Source organism: Nicotiana tabacum, chromosome 19 (assembly GCF_000715075.1).
Source record: "Nicotiana tabacum cultivar K326 chromosome 19, ASM71507v2, whole genome shotgun sequence".
Classification (NCBI taxonomy): Eukaryota; Viridiplantae; Streptophyta; class Magnoliopsida; order Solanales; family Solanaceae; genus Nicotiana; species Nicotiana tabacum.
Genome location: NC_134098.1, coordinates 3,342,183 through 3,363,131, shown reverse-complemented (window position 1 = coordinate 3,363,131; position 20,949 = coordinate 3,342,183). Strand labels below are relative to the sequence as shown.

At 37.8% G+C, this 20,949-nt stretch overlaps 1 protein-coding gene across 1 annotated transcript; it reads right to left on the bottom strand.

The window, feature by feature from the left end:
- Positions 1 to 220: 220 nt before the first annotated feature.
- On the bottom strand, positions 221 to 18,269 carry LOC107810848 (serine/threonine-protein phosphatase BSL3). Its single transcript, XM_075239502.1, has 21 exons — positions 17,451 to 18,269; positions 15,920 to 15,980; positions 15,745 to 15,823; positions 15,581 to 15,663; positions 15,366 to 15,460; positions 15,187 to 15,286; positions 13,991 to 14,060; positions 13,040 to 13,141; positions 12,871 to 12,952; positions 12,537 to 12,716; positions 10,177 to 10,450; positions 9,835 to 10,066; positions 9,451 to 9,621; positions 6,393 to 6,631; positions 2,532 to 2,616; positions 2,349 to 2,447; positions 2,077 to 2,276; positions 1,922 to 1,997; positions 1,233 to 1,368; positions 997 to 1,127; positions 221 to 908 (listed from the first exon to the last, which is right to left on the bottom strand). Exons 1-21 carry the CDS (start codon positions 17,806 to 17,808, stop codon positions 825 to 827), a joined length of 2,937 nt encoding a protein of 978 aa, XP_075095603.1. The 5' UTR covers positions 17,809 to 18,269; the 3' UTR covers positions 221 to 824.
- Between the last annotated feature and the right edge of the window lie 2,680 nt (positions 18,270 to 20,949).

The following is a 20,949-nucleotide window of genomic DNA, read 5'->3' as shown; positions in this document are numbered from 1 at the left end:
TTCCTGGTCTAAAGGAAATTGGATGCAATCAAAAGGTAACTTCCATGTGAAATGAAGTTAGATCTTTAAGGGAATATACAACAACAAACAACATACCCAGTAAAATCTCACAGAGTCTGGGGAGGGTAGTGTGTTACGCAGACTTTACCCCTGCATTGTGGAGGTAGAAAGGTTGTTTCCGAAGACCTGAAAACTTCTAGAGAATATGTAACATAGAAAATAAAGAGAAAAATAATCAGCTATTCCTCCTCTTTCTCATTGTCTTGTGATAGAAAGCTTCTCTTCTTCAATAGTACTTACATTGTACAACGTATCATCACAAATTACACAAACAAACACTCTCTATGATACAAGAACTCCCACTAAGATTTCAGGATTATATATCTCACCAATAATATTATAGGGGACCGCAAGTCCTCTTTTACCATAGACAAAAATAATACACCTAAACGAGGAAAAACATATATATCACTAAAAATGGAAAAGTAAAATAAATAAAACAAAATCCAGCACTACAGACCCTTGATAACGGGGGAAGACTCTAATTCCTTCTACCTGCCTTGGCTCAATATACAAAGGGCAATTCTATACCCCCAACTGCTTCCAGCAAGATGAACGGGTGCGCCTGCAACCTGTGAATCCAATCTCGCTGTGTCTGAGGCCTGTCAATTCTGTCGAAGACCCCTATGGCGGCGAAGCCTCATCTCTTCAGGAGATAACTATAATTCTGCCATTTTCGAAATGGCATCATGCTATGTACATGTAACTGGAATTCCCCGACGTTAGCATGAGCCTGAAGTGTAGGAATCAATCTTCACTACTATCTAAATCCAAGCAAGAGAACCTCGATCATTGGCAGTTTGAGGACGACCTCTAGTTGGCGTAGGTGGTCTGTTAGCATTTAGCTCCTACTCCAACAAATAAATGTAAACAAGATTAACATAGATCGAAGCAAATATGTCGGGAGTCAAAGCAAAAGATCTAGAAATAATGAACCTGCATCCAAGTGTCTTCCATACGCTCAGGTGAATTTTCAGGTGATGCTGGTGGCAATGGGTGAATAAGTTTAGGAACCACAACAAGATCTCTACCCAATACCAAGATTGCACCAGCATTATTAGCAGTACCTGCAGTAATAAGTTTTATATGAGAGAAACCTGGCAAATATCTGCATGAAGATAAAACCACTACTTGAGTAGAAAACCTTCCAAAGATCTATAATTAGAACATACCACAGTAATTGGTGGCTGAAAAAAGAGTAATTAAATGACCCTGAGCAAATCGTTCAAAGCCATCCATCACGCACTCGTGTGCTCGCACTATTAGTTGAAGATCATTGTTATTGCAAAATTCCATCACACGATCAGGCTGCACAGAGAGAAATACATGAGGGCACAGGAAATGCTAGAGAAACTACACGCAGCCAAACACCTTATATATGAATAACCTATGATTAACAAAACCAGAATTCAGCAGACAACGGAATGACATTCCCGATAACTATAAGAACCTTTTGGACCCCCAACTGACTGAACCAAAATACCATTTGAAGGACTCATGAGTGCAATTATCTTGAAAGGGAGAAATTGAACAAAAAGATAAAAATTGCTCAAATCCTTAAGCTAAAAGGTCGAATTATCGCAAATGGCAGGACAACAAATGATCCTCAAAGAAATTGCACTTAGAAAGAATGAAAAAAACACAGCCTAGCAATATGAAAAAATAAGAATAATAGAGGGCAGTGGAGGCTGACTTTTTGGTTCAAATGCCAGTTCCTTCTGTACTGGGTCCTTTGTAAGGTAATACAGTTTATTCAACTGAAGAAGAATGTAGCAGCTTCCAAAAAATTAAATTCTAAAATTGCTTAAGTGAAAATCAATTTCATTAACCTGAAAGAAGATACCAAAAGACAATTACTCACCCCAAAAGTAACCAATCCAGGACCTCTTGCGTTTGGTCTTAATCCTTCAACACTATCATTTTCTGTTGGGTCAGACCTGGATACACAGATTAATGTGAGAAAGTAGGAGATCGTTTAAATTAGTGACAGAAGAAAAAGAAAAGACACAGACTGACCACAACAAATCCATCAAAATGATCGACCCTGCTTCCATGGTGATAGGACGCTGTATATTCTCTATCTGTTCTACATGATTAATTGACCTTCCAATACCACCGTGCATACAGATTATTTTTTTCTCAATTAGTGCTGCCAGAGGAAGCCAATTGAACAACCTATTGATCCGATGCCAAGCCCAGATTCCATCTCTCTCACCCTGTTCCAGATATGAACATCAGTAGCTAACTCGGAAACTGAAGGAATTTTTTCCCAGTAAATGATATCATACCATGCGTTCAATGCACTCAATTCGGAAGCCAAAAAGCGCATTGATATCTGCCGCTTCATGGTTCCCTCGAATTAAATGAACGTTGTGGGGATACTCAACCTAAAGCAACCATTTATCGGCATTAAAATCAATTGATTAATTCAAAAAGTAAAAGCACAACAAACATTCACATAAAACAGGTACCTTCAAAGCAAGGAGAAGAGTCATGGTCTCCAAGCTGTGCTGGCCCCTATCAACATAATCTCCTAAGAAGAGATAATCGATGTACCTGATGATCATACACACAAAAATGCAAGAATCATACAACAAAATCAGTATCGCAATAAACTAATACCACACTAACTGCACCTTTGTTCTATAAGGTAAAAAACTTATCGATTTTCGGGAAACTCCCTGTATAATCAAATCACCTCATGAGTGCACCAAAAAAGAAACTAGAAGACAAGTGGCTATCCCTCAAATGTACAGAATCATTCTCAACCCCCTTAAACGCTCTTCTATTTCTCTGTTCCCATGTAACCGACACAAGAGCTTGGCGGCAACTCCCCATGTTGTGGGTCTTCCAATCCTTCTTCTGAAAGCCCAACTAAATAGTGCCAACCCTTAGGGGTCGTTTGGTAAACGGACTAAGTTATCCCGGGATAATAATAATCCCAGGATTATAATCCCTGGACTAATTTATCCCACCTGGGAGGTGGGATAAAATAATCCCAAGTTTGATGGGATAAGGTGGGATATCCAGTATTAAGTCGGATTAAATTTATACCATATTTGGTTGATGGTGGGATAAATTTATACCATCAACCAAACATTGTATAAATTTAATCCCTTACCTTATCCCACCTTATCCTGCGTACCAAACGACCCCTTAGGGGTTGTTTGGTTCAATTGTGGGATAAACAAGGATATCCATGTGCTGGGATATCCCATTGGATTAGCTATCCCACTTTCTATATGGGATAGCTAATACCATCATTTTGGTATAAAATTTATATTGGTACTAGCTAATACCCCTAACCAAACATGGGATAAATACAATCTCAAATTCTATAACGGGATTAGTATCCTTATCCCCGTAACCGAACGACCCCTTACTGTATATTAACATGAAAAGAACTAATGTGACTAAGATGATCAATCCAAGAATGGCAGTCCTGGTAGAAACACAGAGAAACAGAACACAAAGAGGGGAAAGCAAAACTACCACTAAATTACAAGAGTCTAAGAAGGGATCTAATTACATCAAAAATAGGATATGCATTTAAAATGACAGGTCGATACTGACGTTTTATTATTTTAAATCAGTACTGGCATTTGAAAATCATGATAACATATAATCTCTAACTTCATTTACAAAATTCAGGAGCAAAAGTTTTTTCCATCTACAAGATAATAAACGTTTTTTTGCAATATACTTGAAGTGGTGTCTGTTTTAGTTTTGGACCTCCAACTTCTATTATAGTCTTCACCCTCTATTTATTTCCTTTGGACTTCCCTACATCCCTCCATACTTCCTGATATCTTGGGCCCCTTACCTGCTCGCTCCATCTGAGATGATACCTTCTGCACCCACCTCAAATTTTAGAAATCCGGCTCTTTCTCCAGATTTGAAAGTTGAATTAAAGTTTGGCCATGCTGGTCCTTTATATTGTACTTTTCTGTGCACTACCGTGTGGTATGCTCTCAGTGAGCATACTGAGATATCAGTTTTCAACATCCAAGCTGTTCTTCCTCGACTCTATCTGTCAACACGACCCAAATAAATATTGAGTATGTCTGTCTCTAAGGAAAAAGCTGAGTGGTTGAGGCAGAGGCATAATAGCAACCTAGAGATCTTAGGTTTAAATCCCAACACAATAACACTCAATAAGCTCATCTGCTCTAATCTTTGGTGGTAGGAGTGCGTGACACCTATACTTGTCGGATGTAACAGCTTGCACCACCAAATCTTGCTTTTATTCTGACTTTTAGTCCGCAACTTGTGCATAGCTCATTCTTCTCAGTCTATATTCCTATTTCTTCCAATTGCTGGTAATTTTGGCTACTACTTCAACAATATTCTCAATTAGTATGTCGTCCATATTGTTGATTATTTGAAGGATAACGGCAGTACTAAATTTTTCCTCTAGTCTCTTCAACTTTAACGTATTTTCCATACCAACAATGCCTTTTCAAGAGCTCAAAGTCGTACCTTTCTCTTCACAAGGCTTTGGCTCTGCTCTGTATTCTAAAAAGTTGTGCTCATCAAATCACATCAAATAGTAGGCTATATTCATCCAAAGGTTCCTGCTTCTATGTTCATCTACGAATTCCACAGCTAATATTAGGTTCTTAGTTAAGAGGACTATTTTGTAATCTATTTCTGATTTAAAGAATGCATCATCTTAGAGTTTATATCGCTAATAAAATATAGCTTCCCTTTTGCACCCTACGCCAAAAGAAACATTTCTCTAATGCACCATCTAATTCACCAAAATGCGGTGCCATAGTTATAACTTGTGCATAACTCATTCTTTTCGAACTATTCATCCTATTTCTTCCAACTATGGTATTTTAGGCTACTACCTTTTCCAACTGTTGACAAGAGGGGGTTGTTCTAGTGGTGAGCACCCTCCAATTCCAACCAAGAGGTTGTGAGTTCGAGTCACCCCAAAAGCAAGGTGGGGAGTTATTGGAGGGAGGGAGCCGAGGGTCTATCGGAAACAGCCTCTGCGTACACATTACCCTCCCCAGACCCCACTAGTGGGATTATACTGGGTTGTTGTTGTTGTTGTTGTTGTTGTTACCTTTTCCAACAAAATGTTCAATTACTCTCATCTATGTTGATGAATATTTGCATAACCATGGTACTCCTCCTATTTCCTCGGCTTTCTTCTATTTTTATGTATTTTCCACACCTAAAATGCCTTTTGACAAGCCTTTATTCATATGGCTGTACATTTCTCTTGCAAAGGATTGGGGTCTGCCTCGTATCCTACGATTTGTGCTCATCAAATCACAGCACATAGTAGGTTCTTTTCATCTACAGATTCCTGCTGCTATGTTCATCTAGGAACACCTGCTCATAAACTACACTTCTTTATGTCATTTCATATCAAGTCACTGTTATATGTGAATTTGCTCGAGAGTCTTCCTTTCACCCAAAAAAAGATGTGGTCCTTTCTGCTCTGACCGCCATTTTTTCCAGCCGTAGCATTCCGATAAGATATCACATTGTTGTACTTGTATACAAGGCTTAAGTTACTATATGATTGGATACCCAATAACTTTGATACCTCAAAAAGATCAGATAAAGCAAATTTCCACACCAACACCCCAGCATGACTATGTAAGGTTTCTCCCACAGGAGAAAACGAGACTTTGAAACTGCACTTTTAAGGTGGTAAAAAGATAAATATTACGGGCAAGCTTGATAACATAAAAAAAGTGGTTACATCTGCTAAGCATATGCTTTTAGCTATTTCATTGACCTCGAAATGTTCTTGTTTGATCTGGTGCAAGTTTGTCCAGAATGCTTTGCAAGATTGGCATCCTTATTTCAAACTAATTTTAAAAGTACTTACATTCTCCTTATTAAATAAAGTACGTCATTGGATTTCTCACTCCTCATTAAAGTCTTCCCCTTTTCTTTGCATGTGTTGGGAAGGTTTTTATATATCTTTAGGTAGCTCTTATCAGGCTTTCTTTGACAAGATATATAGTTTATTAATGTATAAGCAAATTCCCACATACAGATGTATACAAAGTAGAGGATCTCAGAAGCTCAAACAAAAAATGATTCTCTACAAAGAGCAACCAATGCATGTGTTCCCTAATTACCAGCACGCTTTTAGCAAGAGCTAATTTTAGATGACAAAAAAAATGTGATTTTCATTCATTCTCAATATTGTGTCAAGGTATACTGAGACTGTCGTTCCCCACGTACTTTATGCATATAAAAGAGTGGCAAATTCACAGACAAGGAACTGAGCCAACCTAGGCTGTTGAAAGGGCACCCTTGGATAGAACAAGAAATATGGAGCAGGATTGAGTCAAGGCACTTACGCTATGTCCCCAGCAGTTGATGGGGAACCATACTCGTCAAAAAGTCGCATGAGATCCCCAAATTGCCCATGCAAGTCACCAAATATCTTAATAGGAGCCCTTAGCTGTAAAACACTAGGTTCACTGGAAAATATTCTTTCTGCACTATCACAAAGATCAGCTATCTCATTGCAATCCAAGAAAAATTGCCGTCTGACAGGCGGCTTCCAACCTCGAGGTTTCAAAAGATGGGCAATCACCTGAAACAGTAAGGACAAGAAAAATATAATAAAACCAAAAAAGCAGTTGTCCTTTATAATAAAAGATGTATCAGCCAAAGCTAAAACAGATACTCATTCAAGCAGATGGAGTGCTTTCTTTTTTCAGGTATTGACAATAGTTAACTCCATATGTGTGAGCTTGATCACATTGTCCTTCCCAAGCCCGGATAAAAAAGGGTCATGGTAGGCTGGCAGCCAGCGCCCAGCGTAAAACTAACCAATTCATGATGAATCTCACAATACAGATACCTGGTCAGTATGGATTCATATAGCCTACGCCAACTTATTTGGGAATGAGGATAGTTATGTGGCCAGTACTTCAGATGTAATCAAGGAAAACAGTTCCAGATGTCTTCTCTACACGCCTCTTCCCATATCTCTCCCCTCTCCCCCAAAAGCTTCCTCACATCTCACCTTTCTAACCCTCCTATATCATAAAATAAAGCAGGCAAGATAAACCTAATATTTTTTTATGTTTTCTTCACTTTAAAGTACCTTTCTCCAAGTTTATCCACTTCTCCATTCAGCTTGTTAGAGACCGGGAATTTTCCTAGAAACTCTTTTTATTACCGACTTCCCGTAATTATTTTCCCTTGATAAGCTAAATAAGCCGAATCTGTTTGGGTTTAAGCTTGTAAACTCTCTTCGGACTTTTCCCATCTCCCTGCTTCATGCTTTCACTAATTAAACATAGATTAAAATGTAATCTGCAATCTGATATTCCTTGCATTTCATGTGCCCAATAAGCAATTTTCTTTTTCTTTTATCGGCATGATGATGCCCTACATTTAGCATCTCTTACCAAGCTGACCCCAAAATGTTTAGGGTGGTTAACTGATATTTCTTGGCAAAAAATAGAAAGAGGAGAGTTAAAATTCTTAGTACAAAAAAACCAACAAAGGGCAAAAGAGTCCCCATCATGAATGTGTAATCAAGAGTAAGACATCGGCATCCCAATGGTAGTAGGAGGACAATAAGGAGAATATTCATTGAGTTAGATTCACTATCCCAACTAGTGTCTCTCTCCCCTCCCCCCCCCCCCCAAAAAAAAAAGAAGGAAAATCTTTTCTTTTTTTAGTAAATTTCCCCTTCTCTCCCTATGTTTAATAAAAAATAAATAAAAATCCCATACAGGGGAAGAACGAATAAATACATAACAGTTCAATTTCCTGTCCTAATTCCCAATGCATCACATCCCCAGTCTATAGAAACCCAAGTCTCCATATCCAAGTCTTTGTTACTTATCTCAGTCCATCACAAGGGAGGTCCATCTTTTACTTTAAAAAGGCAGTAAGCTGAAGCAAAATCATTAACAAATACTTCATCAAAGATGAGGAGAAAGAGCACTAACATTATAGCATGATAAAAGCACAAAAAGATAAGATAAGCAGCGGCAAAGATCAACAAATATCATACGAAAAGTTGGAGAGAGAAATTCGACCACAAGTCCACAACTGAGCACAATACAAGCATGCATCACCAATAGAGAGCAAGAGACGCTCCATGTAGGCCTTTTTTCCATCTACCTTCCTATGGCTTGTCAACTTAGGGCTGCTAATGGGATATTCCCTTTTTTCTGTACAGATAAATTCAGCTATGTTCGTTCGAAAACAGAAAAGGTAGGGCATATACAGAAGGCATATACTCCGTCCAAATAAAGGCATTATTTTATTTATTTATTATAATAGTCGTATCCGGGCCAACTTGCGCGCACCTCGACTAATTCCAGGGGATACCTACTACCTCCCACCAGCAACCCGCACCAGGTAACTCTATCCACCTAGAATTTGAACTTGAATCCTCGTGTTCTCAAACCACTTCACTGACCACTAGGCCACACCCTTGAGTGCAAGTAAAGGCATTATTAAACTTTTTTATTGAGAGATCCACACAATTCCTTTCTAGTAAGTCTTATTTATCTCTATCCTCTATATGATAGCTGTTAAGGTTCTCCCAATAGAATTTTAGAGGAGATTTAAAAAGCTGTTCTTACAGAAAGCTTTTGTGCAACAAAAGGGTCTATAATACCTTTCTTTCTCCTGCTTACAGAACCATGGAAACACTGTGTCCCTATCTGGCTCATACTGTCATGTATACACTCCTGGCTAGGCAGCCTAACTACAGAAAAGGGGAAAAGCAGTCCGGTGCACTAAGCTTCCGCTATGCGCGAGGTTCGGGGAAGGGCCAGACCACAAGGGTCTATTGTACGCAATTTTACCCTGCATTTCTGCAAGAGGCTGTTTCCACGGCTTGAACCCGTGACCTCATGCTCACATGACAGCAACTTTACCAGTTACGCAAGGCTCCCTTCAACTTTATCAGTTGCATAATCCCCCGACACACACACATGAGTTGAAATTTTACCAATCAGGTCTAACAAGCATCCCCTGAAACCAAATGAGAATATGGTAAATAGATAGCCAAACTCGAAACAAAACATAAAGCAAACAAGTCGAGACCAAATAAAGATATCAAACAAGAAAAAGGAGAAAGAAAGAAAGAAAAGAAAAAGTCGAGGAAAACAAAGAGGAGAGAGACTCAAACATCTTTCAGTAAATAAAATGAAGCAGCTTTTTCAACAAAACATGTACTTTCACCGTAGTGTTGAAATTACTCTACAACTACAACCAATATTTGCTCTTTTTCCTGCATATTAACATCACCATAGGCATGTAATTGCAATGATGGAAACTGGAGAGTATACAAGTTTGTCAGTCACCCAGTAGAGGTGTCATGGTATGCCATAGTACTCATTGCTAATCAAAATTAGTTGAAGCACATTAGTGAAATCATCATGCCTTTTTGGGAACACTGTTGACGGACATTTGTCTATCCAAGAGTTTTCTTGCTGCTGTTGCATTTTCTGGAGTTCCATAACTTACTCGCCTGCCTTCATTTTCAAATTGATCAATTGAAAGTTGTCGCACCATACCACCTAGGGCACCGCCAGTCTCTGCAGCTACAACCACCTACAGATGCATTAGAAACATTTAATCAGTTATGTACAAATTTAATCTGATACGAAAATATGTATGTTGCTCAGACTCTCCGAAAATGCCGTCGGGTGCGTGTCGGATCCTCCAAAAGTAGTGCATTGTTAGACGATCCAGACACGGGTGCAGCAGCATTTTGGAAGTCCTCACAACATAGGAAAACACATCAAAAGGCATAGGATTACTGACAGCACGGTGATGCAGCCTAACTCCAGTGGGGGTAGAATTATTTGAATCAGGTTTGATCAAGGTAGATGCCTGTTCACCACTTGGTGTTGCCTCTGCTCCACGATCCCTATCCAGAAGTTCGACTTCCCCGTTACCTTGCTGTCGAGCTTTGGCAGCCGCTAGTGCAGCAGTAATGGCCTCTGCTTCTGCTGCAGAGGCCTCCACGAGGTATTCAACACCTTTGCCGAGTTTCCTGCAAACGAAACCATGAGGGATGGAATTCAGAAAATAAAGATGCAATAAAAGAAAAAAACCAGAAGCAGATATTGTTATACACTTATACTCGTGCAATTGCAAACTCACCGAGATCCTTGCAGCACAGCATTTTCAGTGCTTATATCAGTAAACATATCACCATTTACAGGGGGTGCAACAGGATTTCCCAATACAACTGAACCATCATTAACTGCCTCTGGAACTGTTTCCCTTGTTCTTTCATCACCATACCCATACCTTCCTGTTATCCTTCCTTCTTGTATATTAGATGCTGCAGCTGCAGCGGCTGCGTGTGAAGCTGCACTTGTTGTTTCAGCAGCAGCCAAGTCTTCGGCGACAAGCAAGTCATCTAGCAGTACCCCTGCGACCAAAATACCAACTCAGATGTCGTCTCACAAATACAAAAATATCACCTAGCTACAAAGAGATTTCTAAACATCAGCCATTTCTTAACATCAAAAGCAAAATTGCAAAAACAAGGAAATTATCTGAATAACTGCTCCAAGGCACATAACTCATTATGGGTACTTTGTTAAGCAAGTATATTTCATAACAATAGTTTTATATAAGTAGATGTCAATCCTATTCAAAAAAATATAAGTAGATGTCATTACAGTACTCGGAAAAATGTAACAGCTACGAGATTAGCCAAGACATGCATCTGGCAGTATTTTGGTACCTATATTTTGGAAAGTCAATAATTGCATAATTTGGACAGAGCAACAACCCGAGAAACGATCTTAATCTGAGGTCAGCTACTAGCTCCAATAATGGTCGCAGTTTCTATTACATATCCAAGACTCCAACACTTTATCAGGAGTAACTTCAATGAAAGTTTCTAAGACATATTCATAATAACTGCTCCTAGGCACACGTTTCATTATAGTACTTTGTTAAACAAGTATATATCATAATAAAATAATACTTCATACAAGTAGATGTCATTACAGTACTTGGAAAGATGTAAGAGCTAGGAAATTAACTAAGATTTTGGCCTACTGTACTATTTAAAATCCTTCAATTGGGAGAGCTAACTACTAGGTGCAAACAAAGAGCATCCATGCTAGCTGCAATACCACCAGGCAAAAGTTGGTCAACCAAGAAATTCTGGGCTAATCAAACCTTTTACATTGACAAGAGACATGCCTTCTTAAATTTCAGTCCTTAAAAGACGCGCAAAGTAAAACACTAGTTTCTGTTGCAGACTAATATATGAGCAAACCTTTTCTAATCAATCAGATGGCCATACAGTTCTACATGGTATGAGGTTCTGAGTCCGAACCTCTTTGCAACCCGTTATCAAAAAGAATTTCAGAGTATTTAGCCAAAGAAAAAGAATCAGGCCCACACGTAAGAGGGCGTATTACAAACCAATATAAAAATAAATAAATATTGTCCCCCTTCTAACAACTTAAGCTTTTAGATGAGGTGGACACACATTTCATCAGTTTCAGTCTTCAAAATCAGCTTTTAGTATTATTTATATCAGCATCACTAAGGCTTGCAGTCTAGGCACAATGGCAAATTACACGATGAAACTATGAAAGACAGAATCCACCTATTAGAAACCATAAAAAGAGTGACTCGTGGAAAACTAGTTAGTCTTGTTAGAATGTGTATCCGTTCACTAAGAAGTTTTTTAACTATTATAAGGTATATAACTGTTTAATTATCTCAGTCAGCTACTCAATTGGTATAGCATAAAGTAGACAGGTTTTATCAGTAAAAGATAAGAAAAGTCGGCAGTTACCTTACAAATGGTATCCGTAATCAGTGGGACTAGGGATAGATTAGAAAACAATGTACCAAGAAATACACAAGAGCTATGCTCTCACTCATTCCAAAAAATTTCATTTTTTCTAGCTTAATGCTTTAAGGGGGGGTCGTTTGGTACGATGAATAAGCAAAAATAATCCTAGGATAAAAATTTAGCACCGCATTATCCCTTGTTTGGTTATTGATCCTAGGATAAGTTATCCCGGGATTAAAAACCAGAATAACTTATACCTGCTAGAGGGTGGAATAGTAATCCCAGAATAAGTTATCCCAGGATAAAGCAGTAACATTGACCATCCCAAAATTAATACAACATACCAAAATAGTCAATAAGAAATATTACAATGATAACTAATCACAACATAACTAATTCCAGTATAACTAATTCTAGCATAACTAATCCCAGCATAACTTGTCTTCAAACCAAACGATCCCTTGAAGTCTAACTAAGATCAGGATTTAGCTGGGCTGCCTTATAAACACATAAACCAAACAGCACATTCTCAACAGCCCCAGGGATGAAGAAAAGATATAGAACTTAGTATGTCTCAGTTATTCTTTTTTTTATAAAAAAAAAATTATGTCTTCCGACAATATTCCAAAAAGTGAGAATAGTTGACATCTGAAGATCAAATTAGAAAGCAATCAAGATGTCTATCTTCTAGCATTACCGCCACGCAAACCACCATAGATAAATACCAAATCACCAACAGCGGCAGCCGCATGCCTACACCGCCTGGTCAATTCAACTGCGGCATCTCCACCAGCTGCATCTGCACTGTATCTGCCTGTCCTCGGACTGGTGACAACGGATTTTGTGTCACACCACACTCCTGCAGCAGTATCAAGAACTGCCACCAGACAAAAGAAAGAAAGAAAGAAAGAACAAGAAAAATGAACAGATATTAGATTAACATTAAACAAACCATGGTAACAAGAAATAAAAAATTTTAGAAATATCAGTCGTCGCCATGAGCAATTGAACAAAACAGCATTAAAAAATACCAGCTATACTGGAAGAGTCCTCCACCATGCGTCCCCCACCAAGAGCACCTCCAGAAACATGGAGCCGAGCATTAACAAAAACCTAGAATACCAAACTACGACTGATTAATACCTTACAATTTTCTTTTGGGGGGGGGGGGGGAGGAATTGAGTCATCAGAACCACTTACTGCCGCATGCTGATATCTAGGAGATGGTGACACACCAGGAGCAATGGCCCATTCCCAACGCCCATCTCTATGTTTGGCCAGTCCGTATGCACTTGCTAGTGGCTGTGAATCACCAAGGCAAAAGAAAATGATAAGTACAACCATCACACTAGAACACATACTCAAATCCAAGTTCCCAACATCCACTGTGCATGTTAACTGCAGATCAGATCCAAAACCCTAAAAAAGCTTCTTAATGTCTACGATTGTTTAACTAAACTCAAAGTCAGACAATTCACATCATGTATGACAGCTGCAAATTGGTAAGCTGGACTAGACGGTTATCTCGAGACGGACACTGGTGAGAGTGAGATGGCAAGACGGAGCACAAGGGATCGAGGGAGAGGAGACAGGAAAATAGAACTCTAGGAAGTGCAGCCATTAATAATGTTGCTGACCCACATTAAGTAAATAAAAGTCCCCCTCTTTAACAGCTTAAACATTAGACGACGTAGTTTACACAACTCAACGTGTTATTAGAGCATACAAGTGGTCCTGGTTTCAAGTCTAACTTTCACTTGCCAACGGAAATATTTTTTCACGTGCTTGACCCAAGGAAAATAAATCAGACCTGCGCGTGAGTTGGGACAGAGAAAACTAACACGGGCAATATATTGTCCACATAACTGAAGGAGAGTAATGAAAAACTGGGGAATGTAACTCCACTCAGGTATATATCCATGAAGGTGACTAACAACAGCTTACAAACTTAGTAACAAAAATGGGAATCATGTACCATCAAGAAGATGGGTGCATCTGTGCGTCAATTCAGTGGGATATAACAATATAGAAGAGGAATTGGTAACATAGCCTGCTATGTCCAAAGTAAGTGGTATTGATAAAAAGTTTAGGAACAGTTATCAACACAAGAAACATTTTTTTCTTGTTTGGAAGAAAACATGCTTCACTCACCACACTATTGGCATCCCTCCCTCCACAAAGCAGAAGAAGACCATCAGAGCGTGCACTTGCAGTTGCATACCTAGTCAAGTAACACAAGCTGTTAAGCATTTCCTTATAGCATTCATTGGTTGGTCCAGATCAGGATTACAATAATTCATCTTCAGCATCAACCTAATCAGTGAAACTTATGATAATCCACAAAGAAAATTCAAATGAAAATGTTGAACTTTTTGAGCCAAACACTTAAAGGGCTTTCCTCGCCAAATAGAACAGTTCTGTAGGAACCTCCCTTAATGGAGAACTAATGGCTAACATATCCAGTAGTATGTCACCAGACCCTACTGTTAATCAAAGTCCATCTTCCAAATAAGGAAAGAACGCATTTCCCATTTGAGCATTTCTTGGCACTTAGGCAAGCATGCTACAATAAAACAGAGGCAACTATAACATCATTCTTGTTAACTGTGTCAACAATATAGTATAAAGAGTAAGTTTGAAATGTATCCCTGATGTTTTTCCATATCCACAATACATGTCATTGATTTACCTTTCCTACTTATGTTTAATCTATACTGCAGAAAAATAAGGGAAAGGATTGACCCCTTCTTCGTTCTCTAAAGTCTCTTTTTTCCCCTACATCAATTCCTTGAAACAAAAATAAAAACATCCACCTCACCGTCAGCCAAAGCCCCAGACCCCTCCCAAAGTAAGGGGAAGAGTAAAGAAGCTCAACACATCGGGTATTGGAGATAACAACGAATAACACATTCTAAAGAGACAACAAATAACACATCAGTTTCAGTTTTATTAATGAAGAATTGTTGTCTCTCTAGAATGTGTAACGATCAAAAAAACACATTCTAGAGAGAGAACAAATATTCATTAACAACAAATCTTCATTAGTTCATAGAGTAGAAATAAGGACCCACAAAGGAAATAGAGTAATACATTCTTATAATCAAACGATCATATAGATGCACTTTGTAAGTTAAACAAACCGCCAATGATGTTTTCCACCATTTGGCGCATATACTACATTTACAAATCACTTTTTTAATTGTGGGGATTAGTTACAGTTTCATATAGACATGTAATACTGAGATTTTCCACTATCTAAAGCACAAAAGAATAGAAATCATGAGATACTTGCCATGATTGAAATAAAGTAAAGAGAGAGAGAGAGAGAGAGAGTGCATGAAACTTACATGCAAGGAGGAGGACCTTCACCCTCTGGTTCCAATTTTCGCCATTCATATGGCTTTGCAGCAGTGTCCAAAGCCCAAACATCTGCTAGAGGCCGCTTTCCTGAAAATAATGGACCACGTTATGATTTTCTGACCAATATCATTGTTTACAAATGGGGAGGCCTCTTCATTAGACTAACCGTCATTTCCACCGATTGCCATGAGATATCTTTGCCCTACCAAAGCCATGACATGTCCATAACGAGGTCCTGGACCAGGTCCTTGGACCACAACCCTTAAATGAAAAAAGTTATTTCAGTAGCTGCTGTACAAGTTTGTCAGCACTTAAATACATTTTCACAGGTCAACAGCATATACAAGTTCAATGACAACTACAACTATTTCAAGTGCTAACCTGTGCCATCGTGGTCGTTGTTGTTGTGTAAGGTCCAGAACGTGAAGATCCTCAGCTGACAAACCGGCTGGACCAATCCCACCCTAGGATGGATCAGAATAGGCATCTTAAACTTGATGGGGCAGATGATCAAGCACAATGAAAAGGTATCAGTTAATACAAACCTGAATGACAACCATAGTTCCTACTGCTGTAGCAACATGAGCAGCCCTCGGCGTAGGGGGCTCTCCAATTGGAGTGAGCCTATAAATATCATCAAGAAACAGAACTACATTTTAACCTTTCTATGGAAGCACAAAAGTGAATGTATCAGATGCCCAACACACAATTAAGACTTACCTAGACCATTTATTTGTCAAAACATCATAACAGTGCACATCAGCAGTAGCCCCTGCTAATCCTGAAATCAGACGGAATGCTAAGTTGTTATAACTTCAAAATCCACCTATTTCAGTTTTACTAGTCAATCAAGGCATGCTTCTGAACAAAACCCCCTCTACCAACTTTCTAGATGAACCAGATTTCACTCTTTCCCATGGTAAAGAGAATTAGCTCCAGAGAAGCCTCCTCTTCTTGCATTCCATGAAGATTCTTTGAGAGAACAGCCAATAAGGGTGTGTGTTTGGTATGGCCGAAAATGCTCTTAAGAAAAAGTAGGGAAAGATTTCTTTGATGCAATCATTTTTTATCTTGAATAGTAGAAAAAGCTTTCCCCAATTAAAATATTTTTCATCAAAAGGGATGAAATAACTTCCGTCATTTATGAACATAAGTCATTTTTCTTTATTAGTATCCCATCTCTTACCCATATCATTTTTTTCAGTCAATGCTTAGACATCATCATCAACCTTCAATAATCAAAGATATTATAGAAACGCTATAGTTACATAGTAGTCATCCTTCAACGATAAGATACCACGAAAACACTATCCTTAAACCATATATTGTTTCATGTTCAATTATTCTAAAAGCATAAAGTTTAAATCCTGAATCCCAAGACAAATGAGTTGTGGTAGAATCCCCAACACAGCCCTAAGACAAAGACAATATTGAATTGTATGACCACCTCATCTAAAAGTCCCAATAATAACAACAAATTATTGTTATCTGGTGTTGTCAAAGGCAAAGCTTTAAGAAGCGCTACAGGTCTATTGAGGCTTTAAGCACAAAGAGCAGTTAAAGTGTGGGCTTTAGTATAGAAAGGTGCAACGAAAAAAAAAAAAAAATACATGTGTAATGCCAAAAAAAAGTAATAGATTCATTTAAACTGTTTTACTTGACGATTATCATCTCTTTCCCGATTATATTTGTTGTTTAATACCGCTCGATTCAAGATAGAACGCATGGGAAACAAGGCGCACGCCTTAGTGCCTCGCCTACACTCAAGCACAGCTTAAGCGAGGGAAGCGCTCCCTGAGCTTTTTTGAGCTTCAGGGCTTAACTGCGCCTTAAATGAGCCTTTGACAACACTAGGTCATAGACCCAACTTGCTCAAGTTGGGTCTGCTATATGAATCTCACTGACCACATTACTCCATTTAAACTCATCTCATGCCAATATTATGCAAATACAAATAAAAACTTATTAGAAGTTCTATTCTAAATGTCCCAATCAACTCAGGAACAAAAAAACTGAGCAGGTAATGCGCTCTCAAATTCAATAAGGTATCAAGAGAATTCAGCATTCAATAAGGAAACATTTTTGGCTCAGACTCTATATATGGTTTAAGAAAATAACTAAATAAGTACAAATAATTGATTTCACAGTAAATCAAATGAGTTATATTAAAATCCCGAATTTGAACCCCATAAAGTTAAATCTTGAATTCGACTCTGCAAGAGAAATTCAGTATTCAATTGAGGAAACTTACGAATTCCAGCACTTCCAGGAGAAGAGGGAGCTGGTGCTGAAGCAGCAGAATTCCCCTCAAGCGCAGTAGCACCACCAAATAGAATAAGCCTAGGACCAATATAATTCGAACTACCCTCCTCTCCAACTGCCGGAACCGCCGTTAGCGTGTGCCCACACCTCGGTCCGGGACCGTCTTCCTTCTTCTCCATAACAGCCTGCACTACCGTGTACGTCGGAGCACATCTCGGCCCAGCAACAGGAGCAGTAGTAACCGGAGATTCACAGGCCGGTGACGTGTCCTTAGGCTGCTCCAATGTCGGACCGCCGTTATTCGGATCCTGATCGGGTTCCGACGGCATCGAAGAATCTACGTCCATATCTGAAACCCTAAATCCGAACTCTAAATCTGCACGAAATGAGAATTTGCAGTTCTCAACAATTTGTAATTTGAGTCAACATATTCTTCAATTCAAATTCAATACAATTGCAATTGCAAACCCTAGTATCAGATCCTCCGATTCAAATGCCTGGAATTACAATTAAGCCCCTGGAATTAGAGAAAAAAGAAGGAGAGAGAAAATTGGAGTATTGCAAGATGCTCTCTCTCTCTCTACCAATACATACAGTTTCTCTCTCTAAAAAAATCTCTCTGTCTAAATCTGTATTTTCGTTCTCTCTCTCTCTACAGAGTGCGGGGCTGAGAATCCGATGATTATTTGACGAAATGACGGCGCTGGAGTTCCTGTTTTTACTTTTCAGGATACAGATTACGATTGTGGGCGTTCGGAATAGTACAACTATTAAAGCATGAAATGCATTACTTTTTTTGGTTTCACCCGAATTTCGGTACCTCGCGCCGGATAGGGTCCCATTTGGAGTAGCATTCTCTGTCAAATATTTTTTCATACCCAAGGTTCGAACTCGAGAACTCTAATTAAGTGAGGAGCAACCAAATCCAATGCACATCCTTTGATGGTATGAAATGTATTACGTTGATGTGCACGCTCGGATTCAGAATTTTAATCTATAGATTCATTCTTTTAAATTTTTTAAATAAATTATGTAACAATAGAATTAGTAGACGTTTGGACATAAGAATTATAAAATTTTGAAAAAAATAAAAAACATTCAAGTAAAAATAGTATTGAATTAAAGTTGTATTTGGACATGAATATAATTTTTTGATTTTTTGTGAGTGATTTGAAGTAATTTTTTAAAGTTTTTTGAAAATTTTCAAAATTCATTTTCAAGTGAAAATTAAAAAATTTATAGCCAACACGATTTCGAAAAAAAAGTGAAAAATAAATTATGGCCTAACGGGCCCTTAGTACAATTCTATTTTCGAAAAAGGATTAAAAAATTTCTTCTACTAATCAAAAAAGGATTAATTTTACCATCTATTATAATGTCGGTTCATTAGTGCTCTCTAATGTTATAAAAGTGATCTGGAATTGCCCTTCAACCGGTAACCCTTCCTCCATGGCCAATATTATCCCACATGGCCTGACATTTGTGCGAAGTGGATGCTACGTGACATGCCACCTCACCACCCCAACTTTATTTTGATATTGCATTTACTTTTGTTTTTCCGGTCCATTTTGGATTCCTTCCTCCTTCAGCTTAGAGTCTGAATGATAAAATTAAGTATCATTAAGGGTGTGTTTGGTATAACGGAAAATAATCTTACTCATTTTTCGGTGTTTGGTACGTAAATTAAGGGAAATAACTTCTCAAGAGTATTCATAAATAATTTAGATACAATAAACATAAAGCCATAAACTTTCGAACCAACAACCTCCCGAACCCATAAATTTCATAAACTTCTGAACCGCTAAACTTTCGAACATGTAAACTCTATAATTTCTAAACTCGCAAACTTCCAAACACATAAACCTCTGAACTCATAACTTTGGAACTCGTAAAATTTCGAACTTGTAAACTGAAAAATAAAAAAATCAGAACAGAAAATATTTAAAAAAAATTACGGGGGGTGGGGTGGGGGTGGGCGGTGAGTGGTGCAGAAAAAACAAAAAACAGAAAATTAGAAATACAAAAATAAAAATTAAAAAAAATGCGGTGGGGGTGAGGATGGTGGGGTGGTTCAGAAAAACAAAAAAACAGAAAATTCAAAATACAAAAAAAAAGTTAAAAAAATAATCTTTTTTGGGGTGGGTGATGGGGTTGGGGTGGGTGGGTGGTGTAGAAAAACGAAAAAACAGAAAATTAAAGTTGAAGGAGGTGGGGTTAGATGTGAGGGTAGATGAAGTTTTTGAAAATATATTCCTAACTTTTTTTAGGGAAGTCATTTTCCTCCAATTTCAGAAAAATATGATATCTAGAAAAATATTTTTCAAACTATTTTGTGCAACCAAACTGTGAAAAATGAGGAAAACTTCATGCCAAACACACCCTAAAGCTTAAAGGAGATGTAGAGGTCAACTCAAGCCTTACATAACGACATTCAATTATTGCTTTGATTTATATACCAAAACCACCTAATTATTTACTGTAGATAAGCAATATGCTGGAAAGTGCCATATTATTGAAATTAGAAAATATGAAAATAGCTTAGAATTTTGGCCAAAATTCTCTCTTTATTGTAACATTAAGCCTTTCACCACACTACAATCAGATAGTTTTATGGTATGTCCTTTTATTGGGGTCAAGTTGTGGTGTGTCATTACTAATGAAGAAGTTCAAACTTATATTATATTCTCTCAACCTATGTGTGTGAGAGCGAGTATTTTTCTGTAGTAATATATGACATGTAAATGTTTTAATATGTTACTAGTATTTTGAAAAACATATTGTAACATAAATAAATAAATAAATTCTTGTTTGTTACGTGAGTAATTTATATTTATTCATAATTTTCTATTAGAATAATTTAAAGTACGATGACAAGACTCAAAATTGTAATTTTTTAATGAGTGGCCTAACAAACACATATGGCGAGAAAAAGCACTTTGTATCCTCCAGTGCTATAAAACAAACAAACTTACTAATCACTAAAAGCAAAACAAGGAATGAAATGGGAGGAGGTGTAGTGTAGATCACTTTTCACTTTCTCGTCGGTCTAAACTTTATCCTTGGTTCTATCAGTTATGAAGTCTTCCTCTGGTTCATGGGGTGACCGGTGAGAGTTAGCTTTGGCTAAAATTAGTATTCCTCCATTCTAGTTTATGTAATCATATTTCTTTTAATTCAACTTCAAAAAGAAATATTCTTTTCTAAATTAAAAATAATTTAAAATTTAAAATTTTATACTTTACCCCTAACGATAATTTTTATAATTTCATTTTTTTTAAAAATATTTTATATTTAGCCAAATACATTCGCATACAATGTAGAGTTGATTTTCTTGTAGTATCAACTTATTAGAGTAGTAGGCAGAGTAATCCGCGACGGCAAGGGACAATGGATCTCGGGATATCACATGAAAACACATGCGGTAGCACCAATACAAGTGAAATTACAAGCCCTGCAGCAAGCACTTCAAATTACTCTAATTTAATATG